General features: G+C 47.4%; 2 protein-coding genes across 8 annotated transcripts in view; one reads left to right on the forward strand and one right to left on the reverse strand.

The window, feature by feature from the left end:
* Positions 1–11941, forward strand: part of UBAP2 (ubiquitin associated protein 2) — a 127106-nt gene extending 115165 nt beyond the window's left edge. For 3 of the 7 annotated variants that reach the window (XM_052670645.1, XM_052670641.1, XM_052670642.1), the window contains exons 22-28: positions 5053–5131; positions 6568–6797; positions 7645–7744; positions 7828–7935; positions 9359–9426; positions 10553–10744; positions 11742–11941. In XM_052670645.1, coding sequence (XP_052526605.1) covers positions 5053–5131; positions 6568–6797; positions 7645–7744; positions 7828–7935; positions 9359–9426; positions 10553–10744; positions 11742–11837 — 873 coding nt within the window. In that variant the 3' untranslated portion in view covers positions 11838–11941. Of the gene's footprint in view, positions 1–5052; positions 5132–6027; positions 6091–6567; positions 6798–7644; positions 7745–7827; positions 7936–9358; positions 9427–10552; positions 10745–11741 lie in introns of all 7 variants that reach the window. The other 4 variants (XM_052670646.1, XM_052670643.1, XM_052670644.1 and 1 more) reach the window with 2 other exon arrangements.
* Positions 1796–2419, reverse strand: LOC128074649 (interferon type B-like). The gene has a single exon (XM_052670691.1). It carries the CDS (start codon positions 2417–2419, stop codon positions 1796–1798), a length of 624 nt encoding a protein of 207 aa, XP_052526651.1.
* Positions 11942–14917: the final 2976 nt, after the last annotated feature.

A 14917-nucleotide genomic window follows, 5' to 3' on the forward strand; every position in this document is an offset into this window, starting at 1 on the left:
GGATGTGGTCTCGGAATATTCCAGAAGATGTTTTAGGTTGAATAGTGTTAAAAACTTCTTTGCAGGAAGGGTTGGGAAGAATGGGAACCCAGTCTGCCCTTCAGCCACCCCCCTGCCCCCACAGCATCATGGCAGTGGCTCTTTCCCTCCAGGAGGCCCAGCCCAGCCCTGAGCTCAGTCTTGGGAAGAGTTGAATTTTTGTGTGCTGTTACCAATGCTTCAGCTGCATCCAGAATATAGAAAGGGCACAGTACTATGTCACTCAGGTTAGGACAAAAAATTTATTGCATTCCAGTATTTTCACTGAAGATAATCCAGTGAGTAGTGAACAATACGCTGCCTTTCTTTTTGTCCTGATATTTGAGAATAGGTTGCAAGATTGCAACAGAAACAAAGTAAGAAGAAAAAGAAACAAAACAAAAACAAAGCCTTCATTTTTTCTGTGTAGCTGTATCTGCATTTTCAGTTGTCATAAATACATTATCTGGTAATCTAAAATTGAAATGTATGGAGTTGCAATCAGACATTCTGCTCCACAGTTTTGTCGTGTCTCTGTGTTAAGCTTTATAAAACCTGTCTTACCTGATAGAATTATCCCTCATTTCACAGTCACAGTATGTTCATGTCATTGCTTTTTGCAGTATGTGCAGTTGTGAACTGTTTTTAAGGATTAAATATAAGATGAATAAAATTTCATTAAAAATATAACAAGCATTTTGAGAACTCAGTAAGTATTGGAGTAACTTCCATTGAATGGGACTAGTGCATTAGTTTCAGAAAAAGAAAGTCAGATATCCCACTAGTTTTGTTGCACATTTTTTTCATTTTAGTAAAAATTATTTTTAAGTAAGTTTTGTTGCTTATATACAGTGTGTATATTATTTATGTTATACCTGGCTTGAGGCAATTTGTCTTCACTCAGTGTGGCCCAGGTAAGACAAAATGTTGGATGTCTATGGTTTAATGGTAGACTTGGTGGTTGTTGGGTAGTATATGATCTTGTAGAGGTTTTTTCTAACCTAAATGAATGTATGTTGTTGTGTTGGGCGTGCACCACTGGGCTTTTGTTGCCATGTGAGAAGTGCATGGGGTCTGTGGATAGGGTGATGTGCTGCTCTCCTGCAGCCCTGTGGTCCATGATAATGGTCAGTAGCCGAGATCTGTTGGGAAGCTAAGCTCTGCCTATGGGCAGGAAGCCTGCCTTTGTCTATGCGTGTGTACAGAATGATACTTTTTTTTTTAAATATCAGGTCTTTATTTCCAGAAAAAAGGTGAATAAATAAAGGAACCAATTAATAAATATAAATAAATAATAATAAAAAAAGAATGAGGGAGAAATAGGCAAATAAATAAAGTGCTGTTATAAATAGCAAGTCATCAGCGTGTGCAAGTCCAATGACGTCCACTGAGACCTTCCCCCTCCATCAGGGGAAGTTGTCTGCAGGACTGCCTCAGAAATAAATGGTGATCCTATCCCCACTGTCTCCCAGGTGTTCAACATCACAAAGACTTCCTTCTTCCATTCCAAACAAGTTCAGGCTGTGGTGTGGGCCAGGCGTTTGGCAGGATGGGCGGTGCCATAGCCAGACTCAGGCCTTGACGTGGTGCCAGTGGGTTGGGCTCAGTCATGCCTGTCTCCCTGCTGCTGTGATCTTTGGGTGGAGGAAGGCTGAGCAGATGGTGCTGGGCTGCCCAAGCCCTTGCTGCGTCTCATTCCTCTCGCTGGGTGGCCATTGCGGTTGTCTGAGAACAGTCACTGGGTGTTGAGATGTTTGGACAAAGCTGTGAGAGGATCTCAACTTTTCATCTGTCGTATGAGGGTGTCCACGTGTTGGAAGCAGGCACGAGCATGGAGGCGAACATGGTCCCAGGTGCAAGCACTGTAGTTGTTGAGCTGGAGAAAGTTGTGAATGGATCTGAAGTATTTGTTGATGATGAGGTGAGAGTTGTGAGGTCCTCTCTTCTGGGAGCGCGTGCCTTTGTCTACGAAGCATTGCTCAAGGTGATGGATGTAATTCTGGATCTGGTTCAGGAGGTTGTGGCGTGCGTGGTCAATCCAGTGTGTTGGAGTGTGTGGGCTGCCAAGTATGTTGAAGAGGTGTTGTAGGATGTGGAGGGTGGTGATGGCGGCTTGCTTCTTGTCCTTGCTTTCCAGAAGGGTTTCTGGAAATGGATAAGTCACATCTTGTTGTGGGCAAGGCTGTGGTGGAGGTGGAGCCGCATTCTGAAGGAGCTGGAGGCTCTTCCAAGAGAAGTTGGCATCCTGATGGCGAAGATGGTTGCACGAGAAGGCAGTGGTGAGAGCTGGCAGAAGGAGCAGGAGCAGTAGGATACTGCGCATCCCTGGGGACTGAGGATTTGCAGGCGTAGCCTTGGTGGGACTTGTCTTGGGCTGGGCAGCAGCCTGGTGAAACTTCATGATGATGTTTGGGGTGTTGCTGTGAGGCCAGCTTTATGAGAAGTTGCATGTTTCTTTTCATCATTATCTAGAGAGAATTCCCTTGTTTCCGTTTTTAGTTTTGCTTTCTATTTGCTTTTTTCCTTCAGGCTTCTATTGAGTCTGGCGAGGTGAGACCACGTGGTGTACTGGAGGCAGAGGCAGTCTACTCTGCTGTTAGTGTGCCTGCTTGTGGGCTGGCCTGCAGCCAGGCTGTTGTGCTTAAGTGCGGGATGTGAAAGCACTGGGGCAGGTGCTTTTGAGGCAACTGCACTTTGTGTGCTTTGGAGTTTTTCTTTTGTTGCTTTCATGGACTTAGAATTCTAAGTTTTATTTCTACACTTCCCTGCCTACCAAAATCTAATGTCTTTTCCACTGCACCGTCTGAGTTATTTCTGTTTTATTATGGAAATATGTATCTCTGATTGTTGGGAAGGTTTTGTTGTCAATCATTCCTGTGTTCATCCTGCTTGTTACTTTTTCTGTTATGTTTTGCATTTACTGGAGAAATTCCTGCTACTCGGTATATAGCAAACATATTCCTTAGCAGGAATGCTGATGTTCAAGGTGCCAGTCTGTTTGCATAGTGAAAGTTGGCAGAGGTCCACATGCAGATGTCACCACATGTGGGCTATTTCCAGCAATGATTCAACCAATGGGAATTCCCTTTATGTGGGGTCATGCTTTTTTTAAGAAATTCAACTCAACTTCTTCATGTGCATGTTTAGTACGATAACATTGTGTTATTGGATTATATAATAATAATATAATGTATATATTATGTTATATATATAATAATTTAAGTGATGCTGGAGTTGATAAGATGGGAATTATTTGGAATGGAGAGGATGATGGATGAAGAATGGAGAAATAAGAGATGGTTTCAAGTTACAGAAGGTAATAATAAATTACCTTGCAATAATAAATCTTTGCAGAGTTATTTCATGTTCAGTGGTGGAGAACTGTGTGTAAGAAATGGGGCAGTGACACACAAGTGTAGCAGTGTGGAAGGTAAAGTTGAATCTGAGAAAGCATTTGAGTTGTCAGGGAATTTGCTGAGATACCTGTGAAAAAAGATGCTTTTCGAGTGTTGGAGAACGTGTGGGAATGGGTGCAAGAGTGGTTTAAACATTAGCTCAGTGCATCAGAAATAGCAAGGAACAAGTGATCCACTTAGAAGGAAAACCACTACACAGTGTGCTACCCCACAGCTCACCCAGATCAGGAAAGGGAAACTCCTCACCCAAACTGAAAACAAAATGCTGCTTTGTTTTTAGTGTGCCCTTGTCATTTTGGAGTGCAGGCCTGCCAGGCTGAACGCTGTCCTAACTTTCTGTATGAGACCTAGAAGAATAGTCTCTGTATTTCAGCATTTTTCATCATGGACCCTTTTGGTTGAAAATCAGTATTAATTTTAATTTTGGCCAATGAATGTCTCATCATAGAGTCTATGAGCTTCAGTCTATGAACTGAAGAACGATTGAGTTGGAAGTAACTTGTAAAGGTCTGATTCAACTCCCCTGCAGTGAGCAGGGACACCTACAGCTAGATCGGGTACTCAGAACTGGTCCAGCCTGACCTTGACTGTCTCTAGGGGTGGGTCCTCCCCCACATCTTTGGACAGTGCTTCACTGCTCCAGTGCTTCACTGCCCTTATCTTAATTTTTTTTTTTTATATCCAGTCTATTTCTCCTCTCTTTTTGTTTTCCCTGGTCCTGTCACAGTAGACACTGCGAAAGAGTCTGTCCCCTTCTTTCTGCAGCCCCCTTTTTGATACTGAAAGCACGTACACAGCAGGGGATTGTCTTGGGCACTCCACTTTGGAAACCTCTACTCCAAAGTCTCCCGTAACATCTAGTTTAAATACTTTTTTTCAGTCAGCTCTGTTTGCTGCAGTTTTCTTATACATCTGTACTCTTTGTCTAGGTGATGTTTTTTCTTTTAGAGAATAGGACAAGGTTCAAGACTGTTAGGCTGCATCCACATTGCAATTATGGTTCTGGCCTGACCTCAAGTCTTTGCACCCTGCATGGCCTGTTGCTCTTCCAGACTCAGTCCTGCTGAAAGGTGTCAGCTCTGAGCTGCAGGTTGGGAGGGAAGAGCTTTTGGTTGTTGCCTTTGAGCAGAGGTGAATACTCAGTGAGAAATGTTGCTCCTCTGTACCTTTACAGGCAGAAGCTCTAGGGCTTTTCTGCTGGCAGGAGGTGTTGAGAAGCTGTAATCAACTCTGTGCACTTGGAAGAGGTGGTCAGCAGCCACCTCTTAGACTCAGTCTGTGTTTAAGGGAAAATAAAAATAACAACTTTTCTTGTGTCTCAGGCCCTAAACTTCCTTCCTCCTAGATGCTTTAGCAGGTTAAAGGCAGAAGCTTTATCCAGCCTTGTAAAATTACCATTAAGTGATTGTTTGCAGGTGATACTAAGTGTCCATTAAGTAGGTTTAGTTTGAAATCAAGGATCCTGGTAAATCTTTAACTCTGTTGTAAATTTGAGCAGAAGCTGACCTTCTAGCTTCTCATTGCTTTTAAATTGTTATGTTTGGAAGACAGGATTTGTAAGAACGATTCAGGTCTTTTATGGTTTCAACTATTATAAATGCTATTGCATCTTTTTAAGGATTACTATGGAATTACATTCCCTGCTCCTGCAACCTTGACAGGCAGAGATGGGAGCCTTGCTAACAACCCATACTCAGGTGAGTGCTGTTAAAAGACAGATAAGTGCGATGTGCCAGTTTTTGAATTCAGGTCATCCAGCTGTTGCTGAAAGAGCAATTGTTCTGTCCTTCTGTAGGCAATTACACTCACCCAAGCAAAATAGGCAAATAAAAGCAAGCTTCTCACAATTTTGATGTGGATTTTTCTGCATAGATCTGATTGGTAATTCAAACGGGACCTCTTCTGGGAGAAAGTTGGATAGTATTTGGGGGCAAGTGCAAAATTGTTAAAAATGTAAATGGCAATGTCATCTAGTGCCCTTCCCGTGCACATACAAGTGCTTGGAAAATACCTGGTAGTTTAATATGTTTTCTTGAAATTCTGCTGTCTTGTTTTCCTCTTTTGGCAGGGGAATAGACCCTTTCAGAACCCTCCCAGCAGTTCCCTATTCCCAGTTATTGCTACTTTATAATTTCAGTAATCCCACCAGGAGCTGTCTATTGCAGTTGTTCCCCTGCCCTCTTCCTAGTCTAATGGGCTTCATTCTCAAAAGTGGTCTGAGAATCCCTTCCTCATTTTTTTTTTTGTTCTTCATTTATCAGTGTGCAGAGATTACATTGCAGCATGTTTAGCAAGTGGTTTTCTTCTGCTGCCATCTGATTACAGCTTAGAGCTGTAGCCATCTGAATTATAATTTCTATGATGTGGGCATTCAATCTTGTCCTGCTTCTTGGCAGCCAATGAAGGGGAATACTGGTCAGGAGGAGACAGATGTAAGGGAGATGTGTTACAAAACCAAACACATAAACAGGCTGTTCTGAGTGCTGTCGGAAAATAGAAATATTTTTTTGAAATTTTATGCATCATAGTCACTTCTCCTGGGAGGTTGATTTTGGGTTAATAACCAAATTTCCCTTCCTACTTCTTCAATAAGGTGGTCCACGATGCAAGCCTTGTTTTCCTGGCCTTCAGCTACTGTCTCCAGAACTTTGGTGGTGTGAGGAACCAGATATCTAACTAGTCATGCTTCACAAATAAACAGATGTTGACAAAAATATGCCCATCACTGCATGTAAATCCTAACTTGCTCTGAGCACACGAAGCTTGGCTAATCAGTTTAACCTCTAGGAGAATCACACTTTAACCCAACAACCATTTGCACTTTGGCTTTCTACCATATTTCTGCTTTTAGCATATTTTGTTGCAACGGTCTGATGGTGATGAATCTACTCAGTGTGTGTGAAATAGGTAGGTATTAGTGCCTACATTTTACTGGTGAATTAGTCACAACACAGAGTTCTGTGCCACAAATGAGTGACATACCTGCACTGTCAGGAATAGAGACAGGAGAGCTCTTCCCATGGAAACCCCAGCCTTTCAAATATAGGATGTGTGTTGTTTTTTTTTCTTTTTCAGTTGTTTACTTGTACACCGAAGTTCCTCGTGCAAAAGCTCTGATCGTTCTTCTGATCAGTTCTTTCTTTTGCAGGTGATGTAACAAAATTTGGCCGTGGGGATTCTGCCTCTCCTGCTCCTGCAACAACCCTAGCCCAGCCGCAGCAGAACCAGACGCAGACTCATCACACCACTCAGCAGCCCTTCCTCAACCCGACCCTGCCACCAGGCTACAGCTACACTGGGCTGCCTTATTACGCTGGGGTTCCAGGTGTACCCAGTGCGTTCCAGTATGGGCCAACCATGTTTGTAAGTGTCACAGCTGTGGCTGTAACTCTCCCTTTGTGCCTCTCTGCTTTTACTCTCAGAGCAAAACCTTCTCCATCCTGCAAGGGATCTCCAAAAGATTTGTTCAAGCTTGAGAAAATAATGCTGCCCCTTCTCCAAGAGAAGAGGAAATTTGAAAGGCCTGAAATCATGGGCACAGGTTACAGTAAGTAGTAGGCAGCTGCAGCTTATGGATTTTTAGTGTTCCTGAAAATTCTCAGTCTGTAGAGAAACAGAGACCAAAAGCTGAGTCAAGCATGCTGAGAATGCCTAGGACAACTTTCAGAGGAAGTGACACCCCAGGAAGCCGTGGAGCAGCACTGGTAGTCTCAGGAGGGAGGAAGTTATCTGGGAGGATCTTGTGCTCTGGGCAGAACGGTAGGTGAGTCTACCTGAGGACACTGTAGGACTGTGTTTCATGAAACAGCCTCAGGTGGAAGCTGGTTGGTGTGTGTTGTTTGATTCTGGAGAGCATTTTGGTTACTCATTTTTGGTTTCTGGATAAGCATTTGTTGTCTGTGGTTAGTTTTATTACATGTATGAAAGGAATGTGCAGCCTGTTCTGAGATGTGATTGCGTTGCAATAGAAAGAAAAGCCATATGATGCAGGACCAGGGGCAGTATGGCAAGCAGCCTGTGGCTTGCAGGGATCTGCTCCAGCAATCTACTGCTGGCAGTGTGGGCACAACCTCCCATGTGATCGTGGTGTTCCCGGTTCCAAATTACCTTTCCCTATGAGCTGGAGGTGCCTTCCCCACTAGGTGGCAGAGGGGATTTGCTGTTAGCGCCCGGCTAACAGCGCCTTTTGTTCCTTTCCTCTTTTGTTCAGGTACCTCCGGCATCAGCAAAGCAGCACGGAGTCAACCTGAACACCGCCTCGACTCCTTTCCAGCAAGCAAGTGGCTATGGGCAGCATGGCTATGGAGCAGGTATGCTCATCACTGTGCTTTTCACTGGAGCATCTGCAGAGCTGCTTGCACACTGTAACACGTTGTCTTGTACACACTGGCAGGCTATGATGACTTAACGCAGGGAACGGCAGCTGGAGATTACAGCAAAGGAGGCTACAGTGGGTCATCTCAAGCACAAAACAAATCTGCTGGCACTGGACCTGGGAAAGGTAACACACGAGACTTGAGGTTGCTCTTGAGTGGGATTTAGCAGGGCAGACTCCCAGTATTGCCAGTGCTGTGCAGTCAACATAGCGGCCAGCTTTAAAGAGGGTCAAGATCCAAGCTGTTTCTCCATCTCCCGTATACAAAATGCTTTTTTCTCCTAATGCCCAAGAATTCCTCCTAAACCTAATGCCTGAACTTTGGGTAAGGATCTGTGTGTCTGATGTGCAGCTTTGTCCTCAGTTACACATGGGAGAATTGGTGAGCTGCTTTCCCTGCCAAAGTTGTCTTTGGTGAAGAATAAGCAGTCTCACAGCAGTGCTGTGTCACTGAAGACGAGGCAGCTGGTGCTGCTGCTGAAATGGTCACCTGCCAAATGCTGACTTGGATTTTGGGTTTGTTGGTAGGCACATGAGTTAGCTGTGTGTTCAGTGAGTGGGGCAGCTCACACATCTCCAGGCTGTTGTTTCAGCTGCTGTCCGTATGCTCTGTAACTCACAGCATTGTTTCGTGCCTGGAAATGTTTCCTCTGTAACTGCCAAGACTAAGGAATGTATGCAGCTTTGTTCTGCACATGCTGGTTAGACCTGAGAAATTTATACCAGACTGCTTGGCACTAACGAGTTCATCCTTGGGCTTAAGCAAATACCAAGCATTTGTGTGCATCTGAAACACCAGCTGGTTGGTATGCAGGCCTTCAACTAAAAGCCAGTGATGCTCTACTCAGTGGCCTGCAAATGAGCTGTCTCCTAGGAATGGTGCAGCATAAGGCAGCTCCAACCCACTGGGTCAGGGCCTCTGGTTCATTGGCTGGAGAAACTACTGGTTTTATACTGATTCAAGTGAAGCCATCAGATTCTGTCTTTGTAAGCCCACAAATGAGTGGCAATTTCAGTCAACTTGCTGGTGACAGAGTGTTTCTGCTTCTGTGGCACCAGCTAATCTGTGTGGAAGGCAGCCTGAGTCACTTATATTAATTTTGAAGGGGCAGAAGAGAGTTATAGACCTCGCTTTTCAGTTTGATGTGTGAGGACAGGAGCACAAGCCTGTAGCAGATGCAGAGGCTCACTGCTGAGTGCATTACTGGAAAGCTTCTGAATGCTGTGATAGAGCCAAATGCATCCCTAATCCTAGGGGAGAACTGGTGTTTTGTGAGCTAAATGAGTGTTCAGCACAGCTAGAGCGAATTTGATTCCCAGCTGTAGTAGAGGATGACCTATCCCCCAGTGGGCTGGTTTCCTGCTTTACAGCAGGAGCAGAGGCTGTCCCCCTCCTCTCACTCCCGTGGGTTTCAGAGTGCAGAGCAAAAGGTGCATGGGGCAAAGGCTGCAGGTTTCGGTGCCTCAGCACCAGCAGCACAGCAAACACACAGGTTTCAGGCTGGTTGCTGCTTAGCTTTCTCACTGTCAGTGGCTTTTTGTTTTCCAGGTGTTTCTGTGACCTCAAGTAACACAGGTGTGCCTGATATCAGTGGCTCAGTCTATAACAAGACTCAGGTGAGGAATGCTGGACCATTCTCCCAGGGGCCTTAAACCAGTCTGGTGGCTCAGCAGCATGCTGACACCCAGGAGCATGTCCCTGGCTGATTGGTGGCAGCGGGCTTTGGCTTTCCGTGGGCTGGCTGTGCTTGCTGCTGGAGAGGAGTATCTCCCATCTGTGGCATCATCTTCTGACACACAAAGCTCCCTGTCCTGTCCCGTCCCATTGCAACCTCACACTCTGTTCCCTTGTGCAGCTAGAACATGGTAGCACCACTAGTTTTAGTCAAGAATAGCCCCCAGAACAGGTGAGTGAAGAGCATGTTTGCTTTTCTCCAGAGATCAATCAGCAGTGCCCACCCCTGTGTGTCAGGGCCTCTTGCATGGGTACCAGCACTACTCTGCTCACCTGTGGGGCTCTTGCTGTGCATGCAGAAGGTGCCTGGAGGAGCTGTGGTATGCAATGGGGGCAGTCAGCTGTTTTCCTGCCAAGATAGTGGGGTTCACCTATGTTCATAGTCCACCACTATGTTCTGTGTCCACCTGTGATCATAGAATCACAGAATGGCTTAGTTTGGAAGGAACCTCAAAAAGCACCCAGCCCCTGCCATAGGCTGGTTAACCCCACCATCTCAGGCTGCCCAGGGCCCCATGCAACCTGGCCTTGAGCACTGCCAGGGATGGGGCATCTAAAGCTGCTCTGGGCAGTGGTGCCAGGGCCTCACCACTGCAGCCCCATGGCATGTGCTTAGCATCAGGGGCAGAATTTTGGCCTGAGGAAGGAAAATGTTATTGCAATTTCTTATACTTTTGATAGGCTGCCCTGAGTGGTCTGGACCCTCTCAGGTTGTGAAGAGCTGATTTCAGGCAGCTGTTGCAATCCTATGTCCCACTAAATGAAAAGAGGTCAGGGAAAGCAACACAATAATCAATGAAGTATATTTTTTTAAAGTTACAGGCATTAGAGCAGAAATAGGAGTGAGAACAGAGGTTGAAACTCATCTACTGAAGTGCTTGTGGGCATTTGGCCTAATCTGCTCATGGGGTGTAGGAAAGGCACAGGGATCTGTGTTCTCTTGTTCTTGTCTGGTCTGTGTGTGCTCCTGCTGCTTTCTGATAATATCCATCTTGCCTGTTGGTGCAGACGTTTGACAAGCAGGGATTCCACGCCGGCACACCGCCTCCTTTCAGCCTGCCCTCTGCTCTCGGATCTACTGGGCCCCTGAACCCTGGTGCTGCCCCGGGTTATGCTCCAGCCCCTTTTCTTCATATCTTGCCTGCGCATCAGCAGCCTCACTCCCAGATGCTGCATCACCACCTTCAGCAGGATGGGCAGGTGAGCCAGCCCCTTCGCAAAGTACACATTGTGCTCACCCACCTCTTGGTGTGGGATCTTTGCTTTATCCTGACTTAGTTGGTTTTTGCTCTTCCCATTGGGAAAGTGTCCTAGCAAGACTGCAGGCTTGGTGCTGTTAAACGAACTGGTGAGGGCTATGGGGTGAGTCCTGCTCAGAAGAGGCTGTTATGATGTGGGTGCAGAGGGGTGAGCTGCTGCTGTTCTGTGGGAGTGAGCATTTGCACTGCAAGTGAGGGAGAAAGCAAAGCATCTGCTTGCAGATTACATCAGAGTTCCAGTTCCTGGTTTGGTTTCATCAGCCAGAATGTTTCCTCACTATAAATTTTCCCTGGGGGAAAAAAAAAAAAAAAAAAGGCATTCTGCTTCGAAGAGGAAATGACTGGCCTCTCTGAATCCATGGCTGGTGCGTTAGCCTTGAGAGTGCGCCTGGACCCTATGCAGCCCTGCTGTTCTGGTGGCCCCATGCCTGGCCAGGTACAGCACAGAGAGGTGCAGCCTGTGGGTGCTAGGGTCAAATGGCTGATGCTGATGTCACAGAATGACTGAGGTTGGAAAGAACCATGGAGATCATCTGGTCCAACCCCAGCCCTTCCCCATCAGCCGTCAGCGCCGTATCTTCATGTATCTTGAGCTCCAGGGACGGTGACACCACCACCCTCCACGCCAATGCATTACCACAGTCAGAAAATAAACGCTTCCTAATATCCAACCTGCACTTCCCTGGTGCAAGCTGAGGCCATCCCCCCCTCATCCTATCACTGGTACATGGGAGAAGAGGCCGACCCCCACCTCACCACGGTTTCCTTTTGGGGAGTTGAAGGGAGAGATAAGGTCTCCCCTGACACTTCTCTAGATGGAGCAATCCCAGTTCCCTCAGCCACTCGCCATGAGGCCTGTGCTCCAGACCCCTCAGAGCTCTGTTTCCCCTCTCTGGGTGCACTCCATGGCCTCAGTGTCACTTCCTTTCTGCTTCTAGGGAGGATCCAGCCAGCGCAACCAGCCCAGCACCATGCAGCAAAAGTCTCAGGCTACCAAAACCGCCTACGGCACTTCTCCATACTGGACAAACTAAATCCGAAACCGGGGAGGGGGGAGAGAATGAAAGGAGAAAAATGAAAGAAAGAAAAGCAAAAAAAAAAAAAAAAAAAAAAAAAAAAAAAGAAAGAAAGAAAAGCCGAAGCCCATTCCTGGAATTATTAGGAGAAGTAACTGCTCAGCCAAATGTCTGTGCGGGGAGAACTGCAGCCATCATCCTCTGTGTGACTCGCCCGCTTCCTCTTTGAGTTGCTGTTGTATGTAATATATTTATGTATGTATTTGTAAATGTAATAGAGCCTAAATGTGGTTTTCTGCATCTTGCAGCCTGTTCTATTCTTTGTAGGAAAACTAATTATCCATTTTCCATCTGCACCAGGGCATCCTTCCTTGTTTTTTAAGCTCTGTGGGCTTTTTATCTCTGTCCAAAATAAAACTGCACCATTCTTAGTGGAGCTGATGAGAGCCCATTTGTTTAATGCAGTTCTAAATTCGGGCAGGTAAGGAGTCCTGGCTCCTTCAAACAGAATCAAGGCATGTCCTGTTGGTTGGATATTTGCTCCCATGCCCCCCGTATAGCTGTTACTTTAAAACAAACAACAACAACAAAAAAAGAAATGATGATGTTTTGTGGGCCCTCCCCTTTCTTTTGTCTCCCTCCTCCCTCCTGCAGTGACCACAGCGAGCAAAGTGCCGCTGAGCCAGGAGCTCTGCCCTCACCTTCTTTTTCAATTTCTAAATAAATAAAATAAATAATAAAGAAGACTTTTTTTTTTTCTTAATATCTTTTTTTGTTCCTTTGTTTTGTTTTTTTTTTTCTTTTTTTTTCTTTTTTTTTTTTCCCTTGAGCAAGAGACTTTGGATGGCTCAGTGTGTCCTGCAACGTCCTTTGCATCATGTGAGGCAGAAACTATGTAGCAGTTTCTTAAATATAAGTCTGAACTGTGTCTCCTTCCTCTTTTTGCCCTGAGCCCCCTGCCCAGGAGCACCAGAGCTGCTGGATGGACCTTCACTGTCCCTCCCCACTTCTTCTAAACAAAGACCTGGATGGCACCTCCTGGTGCTGTGGTCCTGCACAGTGCAGTGGATGGTTTAGGAGTTTTCATTTTTTCTTAGTCTTTCTTCCACCTATTAAAGTTATGATCATATCACTGCTGTCTGTGTGCATTTTCTCAGCCCTCCTGGTAAAGCTTAGCAGGGAGGGACACGGTGGATGCTGAATGAAGGCTGTGTTGGTGCAGCAGGGCTGTGGTACAGCGTCCTGACAGCAGCCCACTGTACCCTCACTGTGCCCCATTTGGGTGCTGGCAACGGGAAGGGGGAGGAGGGAACGTGGCCTTGTGCCCATGGGGCAGAGGTGCTGCAGGCGGAGGGAGCTTGGCACTGCTCCTGGCAGCAGGCACTGTGCAGCTCTATCTGGCCAAGCAGCAGGCATGGAGCTCTATGCACTTCCTGCTGTGGTAGCTGTGGTTGCTCAAATGGATGAAATAAAGAGGGAGGCTGCACCGGCACTGGCCTTAGGCGTGCTCAGCCCTGAGGTCTTCCAGCCGTGTCAGTATGTTGCCTTGCTTACTGCAGCTTCTCTGAAAGTAACACCTTTTATTTTGTTATTCCTCTGTGCAGAAAAATATCACAGAATTGTTTGAGGTGGGAGATTAAGATTTATGGTCCAACTCCCCTGCAATGAGCGGGGACACCCACAGCTCAGAGCTCCACCAGCTGACCTTGAGTGTCTCCAGGAGCAGGCATCCACCATTTGCGTGGGCAACCTGTTCCAGTGCCTCACCGCCCTGATTATAAAAACCTTCCTTATATCCAGCCCAAATCTCCCCTCTTTTAGTGTGAAATCATTTCTCCTTGTCCTGTCACAGCAGACACTGCTAAAGGGCCTGTCCCCACCTTTCTTACAGCCCCCATTAGACACAGGCCGCCCTCAGCTGTCGCTCAGCCTCCTCTTGCCCAGGCTGCACAGCCCCAGCTCTCAGCCCGTCCTCACAGGGAGCTGCTCCATCCTGACCATTCGTGCGGCCCTCCTCTGGACGCTCTCCAGCAGGCCCCCGTCTCTGCTGTGCTGAGCACTCCAGCTGTGGACGCGGCGCTCCAGGTGCGGTGTCACAGCGCAGAGCAGAGGGGCAGGATCCCCTCCCTCGCCCCGCTGGCCGCGCTGCTTCGGATGCAGCCCAGGATCCGGCCGGCTGCCTGGGCCGCAGGGCACACTGCTGGCTCACGCCCGGCTGCCATCCCCCGGCACCCCCAGGTCCTTTCCGGCAGGGCCGTGCTCTGTCCCTACGTCCCCCGGCTCGTACTGGCAGCGGGGGTTGCCACGACCCGGGTGCGACGCCTCGCGCTTGGATGTGCTGAGCCTCACGAGGTTCCCCTGGGCGCAGCGCTCAGCCTGTCTAGATTAAAAGAGAAAACACAACCACCCGCTGGCATTCAATGATGTTTGCTGAATGTTTATGGAGACCAAACGCGGCTGTGCGCACAGCGAGGCAGTGGGTGGTGCATTCAGCAGTGACAAACGGTCACCTCTGCTGGTGCAGATTTTTACAGCACAGCTTGGTTCTTGTTCATCTCTGGCAAAAATGCAGAGCTCACGGTGATGAGTATTGCTGAGAAGTTTGCGTGTTGTGTTTCGCAGCTTAGAACTTGCTCTATCGAATAGTGTTACCGTGCGCTCTGCATCCGTTGCCATCTCCATGGAAATAAGCAGGAGGTACCACTTTGGCAGCAACCTGCTTACGTCGCAGCTTTCCGCTGCTTGCACTTGGCCACCAGTGATGGGGAAAAAAAGCTCTCCCAGCACCACAAGTGCCCAGACTTGTGCCGCATTTACTGTTCCACCTCCTGCTGGATGGGTTGGGCACAGCCCCTCCACCAGCACCTCTGGGAATTCAGCTCCCTGCATGGGACCCCTGCATGGCTGCAGCCTAGCACTCCAGCCCTGTCCTGTGCTGCTGCAGTGTGCAGTGCCAGCAGCAGCCCTGCACCACTGCTGCTTCCCACTGCAGCCCTCTGAGCCCAGACTCACTCAACTTGCTCTCTCCCTTCGCTCTGGTTTTGGGACATTGTTCTGCTGCTCACACTGCACAGCAGGCCCGGTGTTCTTGCACCCCT

Source organism: Tympanuchus pallidicinctus, unplaced genomic scaffold, assembly GCF_026119805.1.
Source record: "Tympanuchus pallidicinctus isolate F22 unplaced genomic scaffold, pur_lepc_1.0 scaffold9, whole genome shotgun sequence".
Lineage (NCBI taxonomy): Eukaryota > Metazoa > Chordata > Aves > Galliformes > Phasianidae > Tympanuchus > Tympanuchus pallidicinctus.

What these genes read in the sequence shown, in the direction of transcription:
- LOC128074649 (XM_052670691.1), bottom strand. Translation starts at nt 2,419, where the DNA reads ATGAAGTTTCACCAGGCTGCTGCCCAGCCCAAGACAAGTCCCACCAAG.